Source organism: Archocentrus centrarchus, chromosome 9 (genome assembly GCF_007364275.1).
Source record: "Archocentrus centrarchus isolate MPI-CPG fArcCen1 chromosome 9, fArcCen1, whole genome shotgun sequence".
Lineage (NCBI taxonomy): Eukaryota > Metazoa > Chordata > Actinopteri > Cichliformes > Cichlidae > Archocentrus > Archocentrus centrarchus.
The window spans coordinates 7,832,675-7,848,708 of NC_044354.1; the positions used below are offsets into that span (position 1 = coordinate 7,832,675).

Below are 16,034 nucleotides of genomic sequence, written 5' to 3' on the forward strand. Positions count from 1 at the left end.
CCGAGCAGGCCAGTGGTTTCAGTTGTTTTCACCTGCTCGTACTTTGCATTCATAATGGGGCGTCTGTTTCAATGGAACAATAGGATCATGCAGCAGCCACGTGTGTATGTAGACTGTGAGGTTAAAATGCAGCGCCTTTGACAGTGGAGAGCCTCGCCACAGAGATTTTATTTACGTTTCCATACTGCCCTCTTGTGTCCCTTTTGCCCATTTCCAGCGGCTTTGACAAAGAACTAAATGAAAATGAAAACATCTTTTTTTTTTAAACATTTAAATTTTTGTTTATCGACTTTCACCATCAAAGCTGCCCTGGTATGCTTCATGTGCAGCTGGACTTCTGCCAAAATTAAACAGAAATTTTTACTATTTTTAAATCTATTATGTGTTATTATATGTTTTATTTATTGATGAAGAGGCTTCTTTTGGTACAAACACATGTAGGGCTCAAAGTGGCTTTACAGTGAAAGCAGGCCTAAGCATATAAACATATAGATATTATAGATATAAAAGATATTTTTTCATCCTCACACAAAATTGCTCTATTTTCTTTCTATTAAAAAAATCATTAAAAAGTCATCCATTTTTGTTTGTTTTATAATTTTATAAATGCAATAAAAACATGGTATTACGTTATGGCCAAAAATTGCTCATAATGGTTCTTTGATAGTAAAGGTAAAAAATTGCTAAAATGAAGTACATGTGAATGATTTATTGTTACAACTGCTTGTAATCAGTGCCTATCATCAGTGTGTTCCAATATTTCATGTAAAATAACTTGTGAAATATCAATGTACAACAACCTAAAGCTCACCAACTGCTGTTACACAGAATGCATTAATGTTATACTATCCAGTACTAAAAACCAACATTTTTTTGGCTATTTTCTGTAGTTTTGAGAGATGATAACAGTTATATCTTCCACAGAGGTATTTTATTCCCTCTTCTAACTTTTAGCATGGTGAAACATCCATCCATCCATCTATCCTCTTCTGCTTATTCTGCTCAGGGTCTTATTATTGAAATAGCCCAGGGTGGTGTAGGATGCTCAATACAACACACTTTTTAGTCAATAATTCAGTATCTTCAGTCATTAAGGTCTTATGCTGGCTTTAATGTGTATCTAACCCATACTACATACATTTCCAGTTTCATAGTGTGCCTTTTTCTTTATTTTAAGTCTCTTCACCAAGAAGTTCTTTTTTAAAAAGAAAAAAAAAGTTGCTGGCAAAGAACTAAACCCCCTTAGTCAAACTCACAGCATTCAATAGTACACTGAGCAGCAATATCCTTTATACACTGTAGGCTAGAGTTTGTCTATGAAGGATTTTGCTTTTATTTTCTCTGTGAATGGGATTCAAAGTCAAACCCACTGCTAGAAAACTGAGATGGTAAAAGGAGACAGGGTGACAGTATAAGAGCAACATGGATTGTGTGTGTGATAGGTGTGGGTGTGTGCAAGCCTGTCTGCAAGAATGACTCCTATGTCAGTTTTCTACATCTATAGTAGACATAGGTTACATTTAACTTGCAGCAGTACACTGATCATCTATGTATGTTTTAAAAAGCAATATGATCTAGCACATAGTATCATCTTTAATAATGCTGTGACCTACTTCCCGAATGGAAAGTCAACAATTTCATCATCACTAAATGCCGTCAACCTTCCCTAGTGTCACTAACATGTCAGCCATTTTAATTAGTAATGGAGGGTGTCTGTCCCATTTATCTCAACATGCCTTAATTGAGTTTGAAGCCTGCACCGCACACCACCCTCATTTTCATCCCCGTTCGAAGTGTTTTGTTCATTAGAGTGGAGCTCAAGCAGAATGTGTGAAAATACAGTGAAAATGGAGAGGTTATCTGCTGGATATTATCAAATAGAATGTAGGCCTCTGTGAGATTACTTGATATTCTGTGTTCATTGTTCATTCATTAAAATTCAATTAATTTCCACTTGTTATTTTAGACAAGAAAAGATGATAGCATGAAGTATTTATACAGATGTGAAATGAGGAAATCAATTAAAAGCATCACATCATTAGACAAGGCATCGTAGTCTAATGGTTCAATCATTCAGACTGGTGAAAATAAACTGGAATACAGTGTGCTGAACAACAACGACACCCTGTGGTTATTTGCAGTTAGTGCAAGAAATTCAAACACCAATTTATGTATAGCTTATGACCAAAAATAAATGTGAACCAATATTCATTGACCCTTAACAAAAACCAAATAGAGCATGAATGTATTCAATACATTTTAGGCACTAATTCTATTATATCAAAACCAAATCAACAGCTAGTGAGTTTACACCTTCTCTTTAAAAGAAAATAGGATAAATTCTCCAACAGTTGCAAAGTTTTTCCATTTACATTGGCAAGCAGGTTGTTATACCAGTTCTCCATGTATTTTGGCAGCATGTCTTTTGCCCTGTCTCCCTCCCCTCACCCCTAACCAGTAGCAGCTGATGACTGCTACTCCCTGAGCCTGGTTCAGCCGGAGGTTGCTTCCTGTTAAAAGGGAGTTTTTCCTTCTTGTATGGTCTTTAGCTTACAATATAAATCACCTTGAGGCGACTGCTTGCTGTGATTTGGCACTATATAAATAAACTTGCATTGAATTGAATCTAACTGAATTGAATTGATGCTGTTTTACTGTCTCTTTTACTGACTCCAAGATGGGCTCTATGGGGCTTCTTGAGATTGATGATATAGTTCTTTATAACTTTGCTTCTTTGGGTCATTGTTATGCTGCCAAATTCATTTGGGACTCATGAGATGTGTCACTGGTACTGCATGATGGATGCACCTGTACTTCTCAACACTGAAGATGTAATTCAAGGAAAAAGTTAAATAAACACTTTTTAATCAGAGTATAGCATCAAGTCAGTTAAATTTCTGGGATATTGATCTGGTCAGTTGAGTAGCAGAAGGATCTGTTATTCAATGCTGCTTTAGTATTAATGAAATTAACAACAGGTGCACTAGAACGGCAACAATGAGACAACTCCCCCAAAACAGGAATGGTTTTACAGGTGGAGGACACTAGTTTTGCATTTGGCTAGAGTCAGTGTCACTACTGGTAGCACGAGACAATTTCTGGACCTTACAGAGGTTGCACAGGTAAAACAACTCCTCCAGGATGGCACATCAATACGTGCCATTGCCAGAAGGTTTGCTGTGTCTCCCAGCACAGTCTCAGAGCATGGGGTAGATTCCAGGAGACGGACAGTTTAGGTGAGCTGGACAGGGTTGGAGAAAGGCTTTAACCAGTAGGACCAGTATCTGTTCCTTTGTGCAAGGAGGAACAGGATAAGCATCGCCAGAGCTACAAAATGACCTCCAGCAGTCACTGCTGTGAATGTATCTGACCAAACAATGAGAAACAGACTTCATGAGGGCAGTTTAAGGGGCCCAATGTCCTCTAGTGAGCCCTGTGCTCACTGCCCTGCACTGTGTAGCCCAATTAGGATTTTCCATGGAATTTTCTCCTTACAAAACAATTTTTAATGTAAGACAAAGATAAAAGAGTAAATACAAAATGCAGTTTTTAAATGATGATTTCATTTATATAGGGAAAAAAGCTATCCAAACCTACCTGACCCTGCCTTGGCAGCAAGAATTGCAATCATGCATTTGCGATAACTGGCAGTGAGCCTTTCACATCACTGAGGAGGAATTTTGCCCCTTCATCTTTGCAGAATTATTTTAATTCAGCCACATTGAAGGGTTTTCAAGCATGAACGGCCTGTTTAAGGTCATGCCAAAGCATCTTAATTGGAATAAATTCCAGACTTTGATTAGGCCACTCCAGAACATTAATTTTGTTTTGGGGTTCTTTTAGCCATTCAGAGGTGGACTTGCTGGTGTGTTTTCGATCATTGTCCTGCTGCATAACCTGAGTGCATTTGAGCTTCAGGATATGAACACATGGCTAGTCATTCTCCTTCAGGATTTTCTGGTAGAGAGCAGAATTCCTGGTTCCATCAATTATGGCAAGTCATCCATGTCCTGAAGCAGCAAAACAGCCCCAGATCGTCACACTAAAACCACCATGGTGCAATGTTCTAAATGCAGTGTTAGATTTACGCCTGCTGCAAAGGGAATCAAATGGTCCAAAAATTTCAGCAGTCCTGTCGGTCCACAGAATATTTTCCCAAAAGTCTTGGGGATCATCAAAATGTTTTTTTAGCAAACATGAGATGAGCCTTTGTGTTCTTTTTGGTCAGCAGTGGTTTTCTCCTTGGAACTTTCCCATGGATGCCATTTTTGCCCAGTCCCCTTCTTATTGTTGAACTGAGGCAGGTGAGGTCTGCAGTTCTTTAGATGTTTAGATGGTTCTTTTGTGACCTCCTGGATGAGTTGTTGATGAGCTCCTGGAGTTTTTAGTAGGTTGGCCACATCTGGGAAGGTTCACCACTGTTCCATGTTTTCTCCATTTGTGGATAATGGCTCTCACTGTGGTTTGCTGGAGTCCCAAAGCCTTAGAATGTCTTTGTAAGCCTTTCCAGACTGACAGATATTAATGACTTTGTTTCTCATCTGTTCTTCAGATTTCTTTAGATCGTGGCATGATGTGTTGCTTTCTGAGATCTGCTACTTCACTTTGTCAGACAGGTTCTACTTAAGTGATTTCTTGATTCAACAGATCTGGCAGTAATCAGGCTTGGCTGAGGCTAATGCAAATTAACTCAGCTTTCCAAAAAATGTGGTTAATCAGTTAATTCATGATTTAACAAAGCGGGCAATTACTTTTTCACATTGGCCCAGACAGTTTTGGATCTTTTTTTCCCTTAATAAATTAAATCATCATTTAAAAAACTGCATTTTGTTTTTACTTTAGCTATCTTTGTTTAATACTAAAATTAGCTTAATGATCTGAAACATTTAACTGTAACAAATATGCAAAACAGTAAAGAAATCAAGAAGGGGGCAAATACTTTTTCACAGCACTGTACGTGTACCTAGGGTGCCCAGGTGTCCTATTTTAAGTGGGACTGCTCAGTTTTTTTTTTTATCTCATCTCCCAGTACTGACACAATGCACCATGTTTTGAAAGGCTCTGTTTATCAAAAGCAACACATTTTACTCTCACAAGAAAAATACTGCTGATATGGCTATAGATCCATCCTGATCACCAGATAGAACAGTAGCTGAAATACAAGTTAGCAGTTTATTATATAGACACAAACTTGCTGTAATTCATGGCTAATGTATTTACTTATTAAATACAGTATTTGTCCTTCAAATGACTGATACCAGAGCTACATCCTGTGTGTCAGTCTGTTCATTTTTATTTAATATGTATCAACAATTCAGACTTCCTCTCAGTATTGCGTAAGGTCCACAGTGTCTCACACAGGCACAGTCTCTGCCCGCATATTGTTTGACTGGGATCTAGTCAACCTGCAGGGAGTGGAGTGCCCAACAATACTGCAGCTGTATGGCAGCGGTAATGTGAATTTGCTGAAGTGAATGCAATTTTTTCATTTTTTGGAAACTGCTTAACTAACATATAACTTATATTTTTTCAAGTTTTTACATTTTAATAGTGTAAGAAAAAAAGTCCTGTAACTATTCTATACAAGCCAATGCACCCACGAAAAACGCCACAAAAAGTGGTAAAACGCAACTACAAGGACCACAATGCTTTGCAGCGAACCAGTCATTATCATGACATATCTTCAACATAAGCTTCCTCTTTGGAAGGGTTTTATTTGTTAACCGTGGGGAGAGGGTGGCTCCTACTTAGAGTCAATAGTTTCGTAAGTAAACAGATAGTTCCTTGTCTCATAAAGCAGAGACTGTTTGGCAAATATGCGCCATAAGTGACACACAGCTAGCGTTGTAGCTCACGAGCCTGCTCAGAGAGCGCTTCAGAAGCTAGTGGAGCTAACGCTAGCTAAATTGGGACCGAATCCGTAACGTCCGGGGATTATAACTGCATTCACGAAAGACAGCAGCCGACAGGAGTAACTATTGATGTCATATCTGCAGATGTTACGAAGCAGCAGCACAAGGTAATCAGCTAATTACTGATGGTGTTAATGTGTCTTTTAAAAAATTGCTGATAACCTGCTAAACTTGACAGCTAAGTTAGCGTTATGATTGGAGGGATTGAAAACGTATATGAAATGTCTGCTTTAGCACCGTGACAGTGAGCTAAATGCACGCTTTTATCTAAACGGGAGACAACGTTATTCAGATGAGGTGTCCGTAGCTATCCTTTAATGCGCTGGCTTGTGAAACGCTATCACGTGAGTTGCCACAACACAGGAAACAAAGGTTAACCCTTCTTTTCTCTGACGTGGGTTTTTAATGTTGAACGGCTTGTCTTTCTACCTTCTGGTAATCTTATTTTGTTCTGTAACGTCAAAACTGTCTTTCAAACTTATCGTTCATTTATCAGTGCGACACCTGCGCCCGATAAGTAATCGATATTTGTTTAAACGTGTGGTTTGTATTATTGAATTCAGTGTATGAATGTATGATAAGTTGATTAACTGGGCTTGCAGTGTATTTATAGTAAGGTGTAACCTGCACCAATGACCTACTTACCTCCCTGACACCTGCCCTGCAACCTTTTGATAATTAACTCTTTGTATTGAATTTACTTTGCTGCCAAACACACAGAGGTGAAATACTGTTTGTTCACAGTTCACATGCATTTCTCAAAAGTCTAATTAGCGGGCCCTTTCAAAAGCCTACCAATCTGCTGCTTCATTAACTCTGTGTCCGCTAACTGCTCTGTATTTGTGCAGTTTATTTTGTTATGTCCGTCAGTGCTGTTCCAGTTATGTGCAAATATCCACCATTGACAGTGGTTTCACATTTCCCTGCATAGCATTAGCTACACTATCACCTTGCTTGTGCAGTGTCCCCATTTTAAGCTACAGTCAAAGTCCCCATTATATTTTTCCCCTTTTTCTTTGCACCCCATCCTGATTGTCACTCAATTTCTTACAGATCCTGAATAGTTTGCCAGCATGATTAGGAACTGGTCTGTCAAACGGACTGCATATATTTTTCACATAAAGTCCCCTTGCTTGTAACCTCTAAAAGTGCTGATGATGAACTAATGGCATACAGTTTTAAATTAGGAGACAGGTCACAGGGATCAAAAGAGCTTTTTGTACATCAGGGCCTTTTTGCAAGATGTTTTTAAGAATACTGGATGCTCTGTGTTCACAGTGTAGTTCAGCAGAGGCAGTTTGGCGACCACTTATCTCTTCTTTGATAACATTACAATTGCTGAGTGTTAAAATTAATTTGCAGCGAATATCTGGAGCTCAGTAATGTACTTGAGGCTCAGTGCTGACTGAACTAGCTCATGTGCTGTTTTTCTCTTTCTCCTTCTGACAGCAAGTCTGGAGTAATGACGTTGATGTGAAATTACAGGCCACAAAGATGAGCAAATCCTTCCCATGGTTTCCCATGAATCTCACCTGGAGTGGGAGGGTTTTGTGAAAAGGGAGAGAAGACGAAGGAACACAAGTGGACTGTAATCGAGAGTCATGAATCTCCATCAAGTCCTTACGGGGGCTGTCAACCCTGGAGATAACTGTTTCTCTGTAGGAAGCATCAACAATGTGCCATTCACGGTAAGATATTTCAAACTCTGGAAGTATTTCCCCTCTTAGCAGTTTAGGAGCTTTGATTCACGGAGGGGTGGCTAAACTGATTTGTCACAATAGCAGATTTCCTAGCAGATTTTTATTTTTTTTTTTGATACAAGAAGCTCTTTGATGGGCTTAGGAATTTGTTTGAAATACAGAAGCAGAATGCAGCATGTGATCTCAAATCAAACTCTACTAGAGTCCTAAATGAACAAATGACCAAGAATCACATGCGTTTCATGACCTGTCCATCACATTATTGGGCAGCTTTTTTTATTACAATATTAATCATCATAGTTAATAAAAAAAAACAATGATAGATTTGTTGCATTATGGGCTCTCTGTATCAGTTTCACCCCCACACAAAGCTTTATTATTGGTTCTGCTATCACCCAACTCTGCTTCTAAGTAAGTAATGTAAACACTAGCTAATTACTAGTATGTGACGACCTGCCCCAAAAACACACATACTCATGATGCTGGGGTATCACGAGTCTGTGAGAAAGAGGAGGCCAGACTTTAGAGGCCATGCTAAGAAGAATGGGATTACAGTAGAGTTTGAACAGTCAAGCAAAGAAGTTTAAGTTTACTAGAGTAATTAAATTAATCTTTAAATGTCCATCCATCCATTCGCTTCCGCACATCCTGTTCAGGGTTGCGGGGGGGCTGGAGCCTATCCCAGCTGTCATAGGGCGAGAGGCAGGGTACACCCTGAACAGGTCGCCAGCCTGTTGCAGGGCCAACACAGAGTTACAGACAACCTTTCACACTCACATTCACGCGCTCAGTCACACCTATGGGCAATTTAGATTAGCCAATTAACCTAACCCCAGTAAGTGCATGTCTTTGGAATGTGGGAGGAAACCGGAGTACCCGGAGGAAACCCACGCAAGCACGGGGAGAACATGCAAACTCCACACAGAGAGAGGGAGAGGCCTGGGCCAAGGTAGAATCGAACCCAGGCCTTCCAGATGTTATTCTAACTGTGAGGCAGCAGTGCTAACCACTGCGCCACCATGCTGCCCATACATCTTTAAATGTATTTATTTATTTTTAATGTAGTCTTCAAGTTCATTTTTGACTTTTGAGTTGCATTGAGGGCTGCAATCAACATTTTTCTTTAAGCTTAGGTTTTATTAAAATTTTTATTTTGTCTCATCAGGCTAGTTTAAAAAAAAAAAACCTGCCTGATGGATCTTTTTTCATCTGCCAGACCCTTTGGCAGGTAGATGTCAAAATGTTAATTTTAGACAGTGGCACCGTGCTGTTCAGGAATGGATTAATAGGGCTGCCATTTGGGTCCTTGTGTTCTCTCATGAAAGCGGAAAAGTCACAGTGAATCACAGCTCATGTGAGGAGCTCCTTTTGAGCCACAGAAATGAAGCATAGAATTCTAATCTTATCTGCTTGGACTCGAGCTGTCATATGATGGCATGTTTGATACTTTGACAATAGCTCCGGGACAAGTGCAGTTCAAGTGACCCTTCATACAATTCTGTGTGGATGAATCTTAGCTGTCATGTTCATTTCTCTAACCTTCTCGCTGTCTTTGTCTCTTGATAGGCCTATGCATCGGGTTGTGACGTAGTGATTCTGGGCAGTGATTTTGAGCGGCTGCAGATCATCCCAGGGGCCAAACATGGCAATATCCAGGTCGGCTGTGTCGACTGCTCACTGCAAGGTGGACAGGTAAAAGCAACGGCATGGTGCTTTTTCCTCACTGGGACCCTCAGGCTGACTTGCGCTCAGATGTGCAAGCCTGAGATGTCCCAGTGATGGCAAAAAAAAGCAAATCCCACTGAAAATAAAAGGAGCCAAATTTGTTTCTTTTTTTTTTTTAATTCAAAGTCAATGGAAGATAATGGGTTTGCCACATATAGTATTCATGTAAAACAGTTACACCTTAACTTATTTTTATAACTCACTGTTTCAATCACATTTCTTTTTCTGTGAAAAATACCAAACATTTGGTGGCTTGAGCTTAGCAAATGTGCAGATTCAGTGCTTGTCTTTGTTGCATATCATTGTAAAATCTATGCATTTGTTTTTTGTAATGTTAATTGGAAAAAACACACTTTAAGTATGTGAGTTTGGGCTCTGGGTGGCTTTTTAAATATTTTCTTTTATTGTATAGATGAAATGGCTTGGAAAATAACTGGCATTTTATTATGTAATTAAAATATTTGTCAGTTCCAGCCTTAAAAGCCATCCTTTGGTTTGACTGAAATGAAAATAAAAGTTCTAAAAAAGCAGAAGGCAGTAAACAAGGCCCCCATGACATACAGTTTTCTTTGACTTCACTTTAATATAAATGACCACAACACTGTGGCTGATTACGTCTGTGGTAAGCAAGTTCCAGTTTGTGACTGTTTATATTTTTATTTTTTGTAGATTTAACTATTTGCAATGCATGTTATATTAGCAATCTCTGATGCTATCTTAAGTGTTGGCAGCTCATATTTCGGGAAAGTCGTTTGTTGGCAACATCAGTGGGGGCTTAATGAACTTGAGCTTCTCATCATCCACTCTACGTTATGGAAAAACAAGCCAGTAAAGCAAGTGATCATACAGCAAGTGCATTTGCTGTTGTCACTGACAAGTCCATTTAATGATAGCACAATCAAAAGATCTGTTGTAACTGTAATATGAATTTAAGAAAAAAAAAGATGTTTGAAATGGATTGTAGTCGTAGTATTGATTACCTTTGGGTGTTTCCCCATTTCAGCTGCAGAACAAAGACAAGGAAAATTTTCCTTGTGCTTTTGTTTTGTGGACCTAATTAAGGAAGTAGATGTGGATGTCATTGGAATTGCAAAAATTTTAAAAGAAAGAAGGATACAATGTATTTTGATTCAGCATATTTTTATTTTCTCCTTTAACTCTTGCAGAATTCTTTAAGTTCCCCATTTAAAGGCTCTGAAATCACTAAAACAAAAAACTGAGACTGAACACTTGGCAAGCATAAATAGAGTTGTTAACCCAGTCTTGTCCCAACCCAGGCTGGTTTGGACTGTTTGACTTGTATCATTATTCACAATGTACTGACATACTAGGCTTTTGTCATTTATCGCTCCCTTTGTTTCAGGGAACAAAGAAATTGTCAACAAAAAAAATACTTGAAATGTTTTCTTTGAGCATTTAGCCATGGGCAAAACTGACACAACCCAACAAATAAGTCACAGTCACCATAGGAAAAACAGTGGTTAAAGACTGTGGTACGACTAAAATTTTAGTGAACGTGTCCAAACAATAGAACCAGTTGGCAACCACTTGAGTCAAGTCTCTTAGTACAAAGAGAACCATCGCAGAGGAGTTGCACTCATTGGCACAGACTGTCTGATTGCAGTGTTTATAAATTAGATGGCAGTTATTTGCAGTAGTATAGTAGTAGTAGTATAGTAGTGGAAATGCGGCAAAAGTGGTGGTCCAGAGGTTGAAGGTGTTGCACATTGAACCTCTGGGCAACCAGTTGATGGTAGCAGATGTTGCCAAATGTAAAAAAAAAAAAAAAAAAAAATCAGACCAATCACCCACTGTTCCTAGCTGCAAGGAGGTTGCTGTCCAGTTTTTACTCTAGTGTGAATTGGCCATAACCATGAGCCACTTCCTTTGATAACTGTCATTTTCTTTTATCTTAGGACTAAAATCAGTCAAGTAGGCAGATATTGACTAATATACCAGTGCATCCCGAGTTTTTGAATATGAATCTTCTGTCAACCTTGGTTTCTGCTTACGGTTTTATTTTAAAAGTAGTCCCCGTGGATACTGTATGCTTGTCTTAGGATATAATTATATAAACCTAAATATATTTACAAAATATCCATCCTGTACGTGTGGCTTCTTTTCACAAATTTAAATTCCTCAGTAACAGTGAAGAGAAAAATGACACAGAATTTAGATCATTTCTTAATATACTTTAAAATATTTGTGCCTCCAGAAACAAAACTTATCACATAATGACAACAGACATTGTACAGGATATTCACAATTCTGCTTTGTTAGTAAGAAACATTGCTGCAAAAAGAGCCACAAAAGCACATTACAACATCTGCATAGGCTTGATAATAGAGATAATATAGTAGAGTTATAAGCATCTGGGATTAGTTTTTAATTAAAGGGGGGGGGGGGGGGGTAGCCTTTTTAAAAGTGCAAGCAGTACTGTTATAATTTAAATAAATATATATTTTTAAAAAAAAAGCTCAGCCAGTCTTTCACCACTTCCCTTGTGACCTTAAATCCGATTCCATTGGGCCAGAACTACCCACACATCCCTCCAGCATGGTCTAGCATCTGTTTAAGTATGCCAAGTTGGTCTGCTTGCCATTTCCACTTCATTGCTCTCTGTACACTGTGATATTTGCAACGCTATTAGTTTACATAGTACATCCTTGGTACTCATACTTCAAGTGTTGTAGCACTTCAGATGCATTTTGTGAGCATTTGATGAGTTGTTTCTATTAAGGATGTATTTTCCAAATACATTCTTTTAAAGGGTAATTGGGTATAATGATTAGAGCATCAAAATTACCATTATTATTTTGAGATATTGCTAAGCTGGATTGTGTCGGGTCATATACCTACTTGCGAAGATAAAGCAAATAAAGAAAATCAGCTTGGAGGTAGGGCAGGGCAGCTCTATCTATCATAAAGCAGTGAAAATCAACTTTTTAAAAGCTACATCCATCACAGTTAGCCCCCCAAAACAATTGTTCATTTTCTTAAGGCTCTCATGAAACCATCCTAACTTTACCATGGTTTCATGAGAGGCTTAAGATGTCTGTTGTAATATTCTTGTAGCATAATACCATTTTAAAGTCTCAGTTGGGGATTTATGAAAATCAGACCAAAGAGTAGTCATCATTATCATCACAAAGGAGGACACTTAATGTTTTATAACTTTTTCCTTTCTTTTTGTCAGTCCCTCTGCAGGCTCATGTTGAATTGACTGCTTTATCCCCAGGACTTGATCTCAGCATAAATGTGTCTGCCTTTTTAGAATTTCATTAAATTTGAACTGTGTTGCTTTTACAGAACCTAGATTTATGCACCAAAAAGCCCATCCTATTCTTTGTCTGAGCCATTGTGTGTACGGAAGGATTTCCATGTGACTGTGCCTGTGTATGTAATGGCGTGTATGTCTGTCTACACACATTTACACATGTGCATGTGACTCACTCCTTCACAGTGTCACTCTCTGACAGTTGGCGTATTATTTACCCCATTAAAGACACAGCTTGTATTCTCTGCCGTGGAAATTTCACCCATTCGCTCAGTTTAACATTATGATTTCCCATGGACATTCCTTGAGCATTTAACCCTTACAAATGAATGAATGTGAATTGAGTAGTTAAGACGATGTTCACTTATTGCTGAGTTGTTGTAGTGTCAGGTATTTTTGACATGTTGTCCAGGGGTTGTCTCTTTTACTATTTAGATATTATGACATATGATATTATGGATAGTATACATATCTGTCTTGAAAACATGTTTGCAGTGATAACTTTGAAAAAAAATTTAATATCTAATACACTGACTTTTTTTGCTGGCAGATTGCAGCTTCCTATGGAAGCATCGTGTGTGTCTTTGAGCCTGTTCAGCAACCAGATCAAAAAGACACGTCGTTGACCGTGAGTAGGCTACATTTTCTTCCGGTCATAGTCCGGTGATGCATGTGTTCAGATCATCCAGAATGAATGAATGAATGAAGCTTTTTCTGTTTGAAGCTTCCTCTCCCTCTGCAAGTAATTGCATAAATCATGTGATTTATTGTCATGCTCACTGTTTATTTCTGTTCTATAGTCTGTGAAGAAGTTTGCTTTGTCAGAGCTGAAGAGCACTCTGTTGTTAGAGAAGTCAAAGAATAGCCATAAGAAATGTGAAGAATTTACAACATCTTAAACATTAACAGTACCTCTTTTATTGCAGCTGTTCCATAGAACTACCATGTGTCTTGTATTGCCTGACTGCATGTGACTCATGTGAAAGCTAATTCACTGGCTCTTGTTATGTAGTTGTAGCTACATATATACCATTTAAACAGGGAAATGATTCATTTCGGAACTTACTTAAATAGGGGATTTCAGTGAACATCATTTCCAGAACATCAAATATTTGTTTTGAATGTTGTCTATTTTTTCTGCACAGAAATGGAACTGCCAATGGCAGAAGACTGGGCAGTTTGTATTACAGTCTATGGTACGGAACCTAGCCTGGCACCCCACAGGTACTTTGACCACTGGTCTTTTTAAAGTAACACAAACATAGTAAAACAAACAGTTGTGACTTGAAAAGAAGTGTTGGGGTGGTACTACAACATGAAAATTTCTAAAAGGATTTGTTTTTAAACACAAATTTGATTATGATTGTCCTGAAAAAGCATATATGTATTTTTTTTTGTGTGTGTGTGTGTGTGTTTATGCAGGCAGTACTCTCTTAACAGGCTCTAGTAGCCTGCAGTTGTGGTCTAATGTTGACAGAGTAAAGGATGAAGCTGAAGAACGGGGACAGCAGGCAGAAATGACAATAAGAGACTCTCGTTCTGCCTGGAGGTGTATTTGGCAGAGCAAGTAAGAACTGAGATGTATAAAATTGTCACAAAAAAGACAGAGTTTAAGATTGTGATTTAATTGCTTTTTGTTAAGCACTAAATGGACATTAACGTAAAAGTGGCTAATGCAGATTTTTAGGGGTTTTTTTGTTTGTTTTTTCAGTACAGTCTGACTGAATTTATGCGCTGTTGTAATCTGTCCTAGGCATTACTTATCTATTTTGTATATTAAAGTATAGAATTATTGACATGGAGTGTTGAATATAATTTTGTTTTCTATCTGAAGGACTGCTTCTCCAGTCAATTTAATGAAGTTCTCCCCTGATGGTGAGTTCTTTGCCACAGCTGGTCAGGTAAGTTGCCGAATATGGATGCAAACTTATATGTGCAAGTTGTTTTGTTTACCTTTTAAAGGCTGAACACTGTAGATTCATGTGAAATTAGTAGATGACCAGGAGTCTTATATTTTTGTTAGGACTACCATGACATATCCCACCTTGCCTCTTCTTTTCAGGATGACTGCCTAGTAAAGGTCTGGTACAGCACCAGTAAGTGGAAGCTGGGTGTTTCCACACTCTTCACACCTCCAGAGGTCAGCATGAGTGACCAGGGAGAACTGGCCTTCTCCTTTATCTACCTGGCTCATCCGCGCTCTGTCACTGGTTTCACTTGGAGGAAGACCAGCAAGTACATGCCACGGTACAGGCGCTGTTAATCCATTTTTCAAAATATAAGGTTTATTTGTCACATGAACAGTTATACACAGTGAATTGTATTTTGTACCTGCATCTAATAATAAGTAGAATATATATAAATAAGAAGAATAAAAATAAATACTTCACACTATACAGAACAGAATAATTTACATTGCGCATAATAGTGCATTTTAGGGCTCAGATTTAAAGAGATGGATGGCTTGTAGATAAAAACTCTTTAGCCTTTCAGTCTTACTCCTCAGGCAACGGTAATGCTGGCCTGATGGGAGAAGAGACAGTATCCGGGGTGGTTGGGCTGTTTAAGGATCTTCATAGCCCTTAACCTCCACTGCTTGGTGTAAATGTCCTGCAGGTTGAGCAGGGTGGTTTTGATTGTCCGTTCAACTGAACGAACCACCCTTTTTTAGGGCCATGAAGTCCTGTTTAGTGATGTTGCCCATCCAGGTGGTGATGCTCTCATGCAAGATGCTCTCGATGGTGCAGGTGTAAAAGTTCCTGAGCACCTTGAGAGGGAGCTTGAAGTCTCGCAGCCACCTGAGGAGGTAGAGATGCTGTCTGGCCTTCTTCACAGTGTTGTTAATGTGATGAGTCCAGGACAGGTCCTGTGAGATGGTCACTCCCAGGTACTTGAAAGTGTCCACTCTTTTCACCTCAGCACCGCTGATGAGAAGTGGATAGTAGTCCCTCTGCTGCTTCCTGCTGAAGTCCACAGTGAGCTCTTTTGTTTTGCTGACATTGAGCAGAAGGTGGTTCTCCTGGCATCAGTTCTCCAGGCAGGAGACCTCCCTCCTGTAGGCTGTCTCTTCATTCTGATGGTGATTAGTCATCACCACTTAATGATGACGTTGGACTCTGATGTGGCCTCACAGTCATGGGTGTACAGCGAGTACAGCAGAGGGCTAAGCACACAGCCCTGGGGGGGATGTGGTGTTGAGGGTGAGGGGGGATGAGGTGAGGTGACCCACTCGTACCACCTGTGGTCTGCTGGTCAGGAAGCTGTAAACCCACATGTCTTGGTGGTCTTTATTTTGGAGTAAAAAGCATCTTGAGATGACCGTGGTTATGAAATGGCAGTAGTAAATACAGCTGAGTTGAAATGACTGGTGGCAGTATTTAATTGACATGACCTGTTTTGTTTTGTTTTGTTTTTTGTTTG

The 16,034-nt window shown here is 39.0% G+C and overlaps 1 protein-coding gene across 3 annotated transcripts in view; it reads left to right on the top strand.

Moving 5' to 3' along the window:
* Positions 1-5,669: 5,669 nt before the first annotated feature.
* The window catches only part of dmxl1 (Dmx like 1), a 65,295-nt gene continuing 54,930 nt past the window's right edge, over positions 5,670-16,034 (top strand). For 2 of the 3 annotated variants that reach the window (XM_030736957.1, XM_030736958.1), the window contains exons 1-8: positions 5,670-6,019; positions 7,362-7,600; positions 9,179-9,304; positions 13,165-13,242; positions 13,760-13,838; positions 14,037-14,181; positions 14,449-14,515; positions 14,677-14,861. In XM_030736957.1, the coding sequence (XP_030592817.1) occupies positions 7,514-7,600; positions 9,179-9,304; positions 13,165-13,242; positions 13,760-13,838; positions 14,037-14,181; positions 14,449-14,515; positions 14,677-14,861 (767 nt within the window). In that variant the 5' untranslated portion in view covers positions 5,670-6,019; positions 7,362-7,513. Of the gene's footprint in view, positions 6,020-7,361; positions 7,601-9,178; positions 9,305-13,164; positions 13,243-13,759; positions 13,839-14,036; positions 14,182-14,448; positions 14,516-14,676; positions 14,862-16,034 lie in introns of those variants that run through there. The other variant, XM_030736959.1, reaches the window with a different exon arrangement.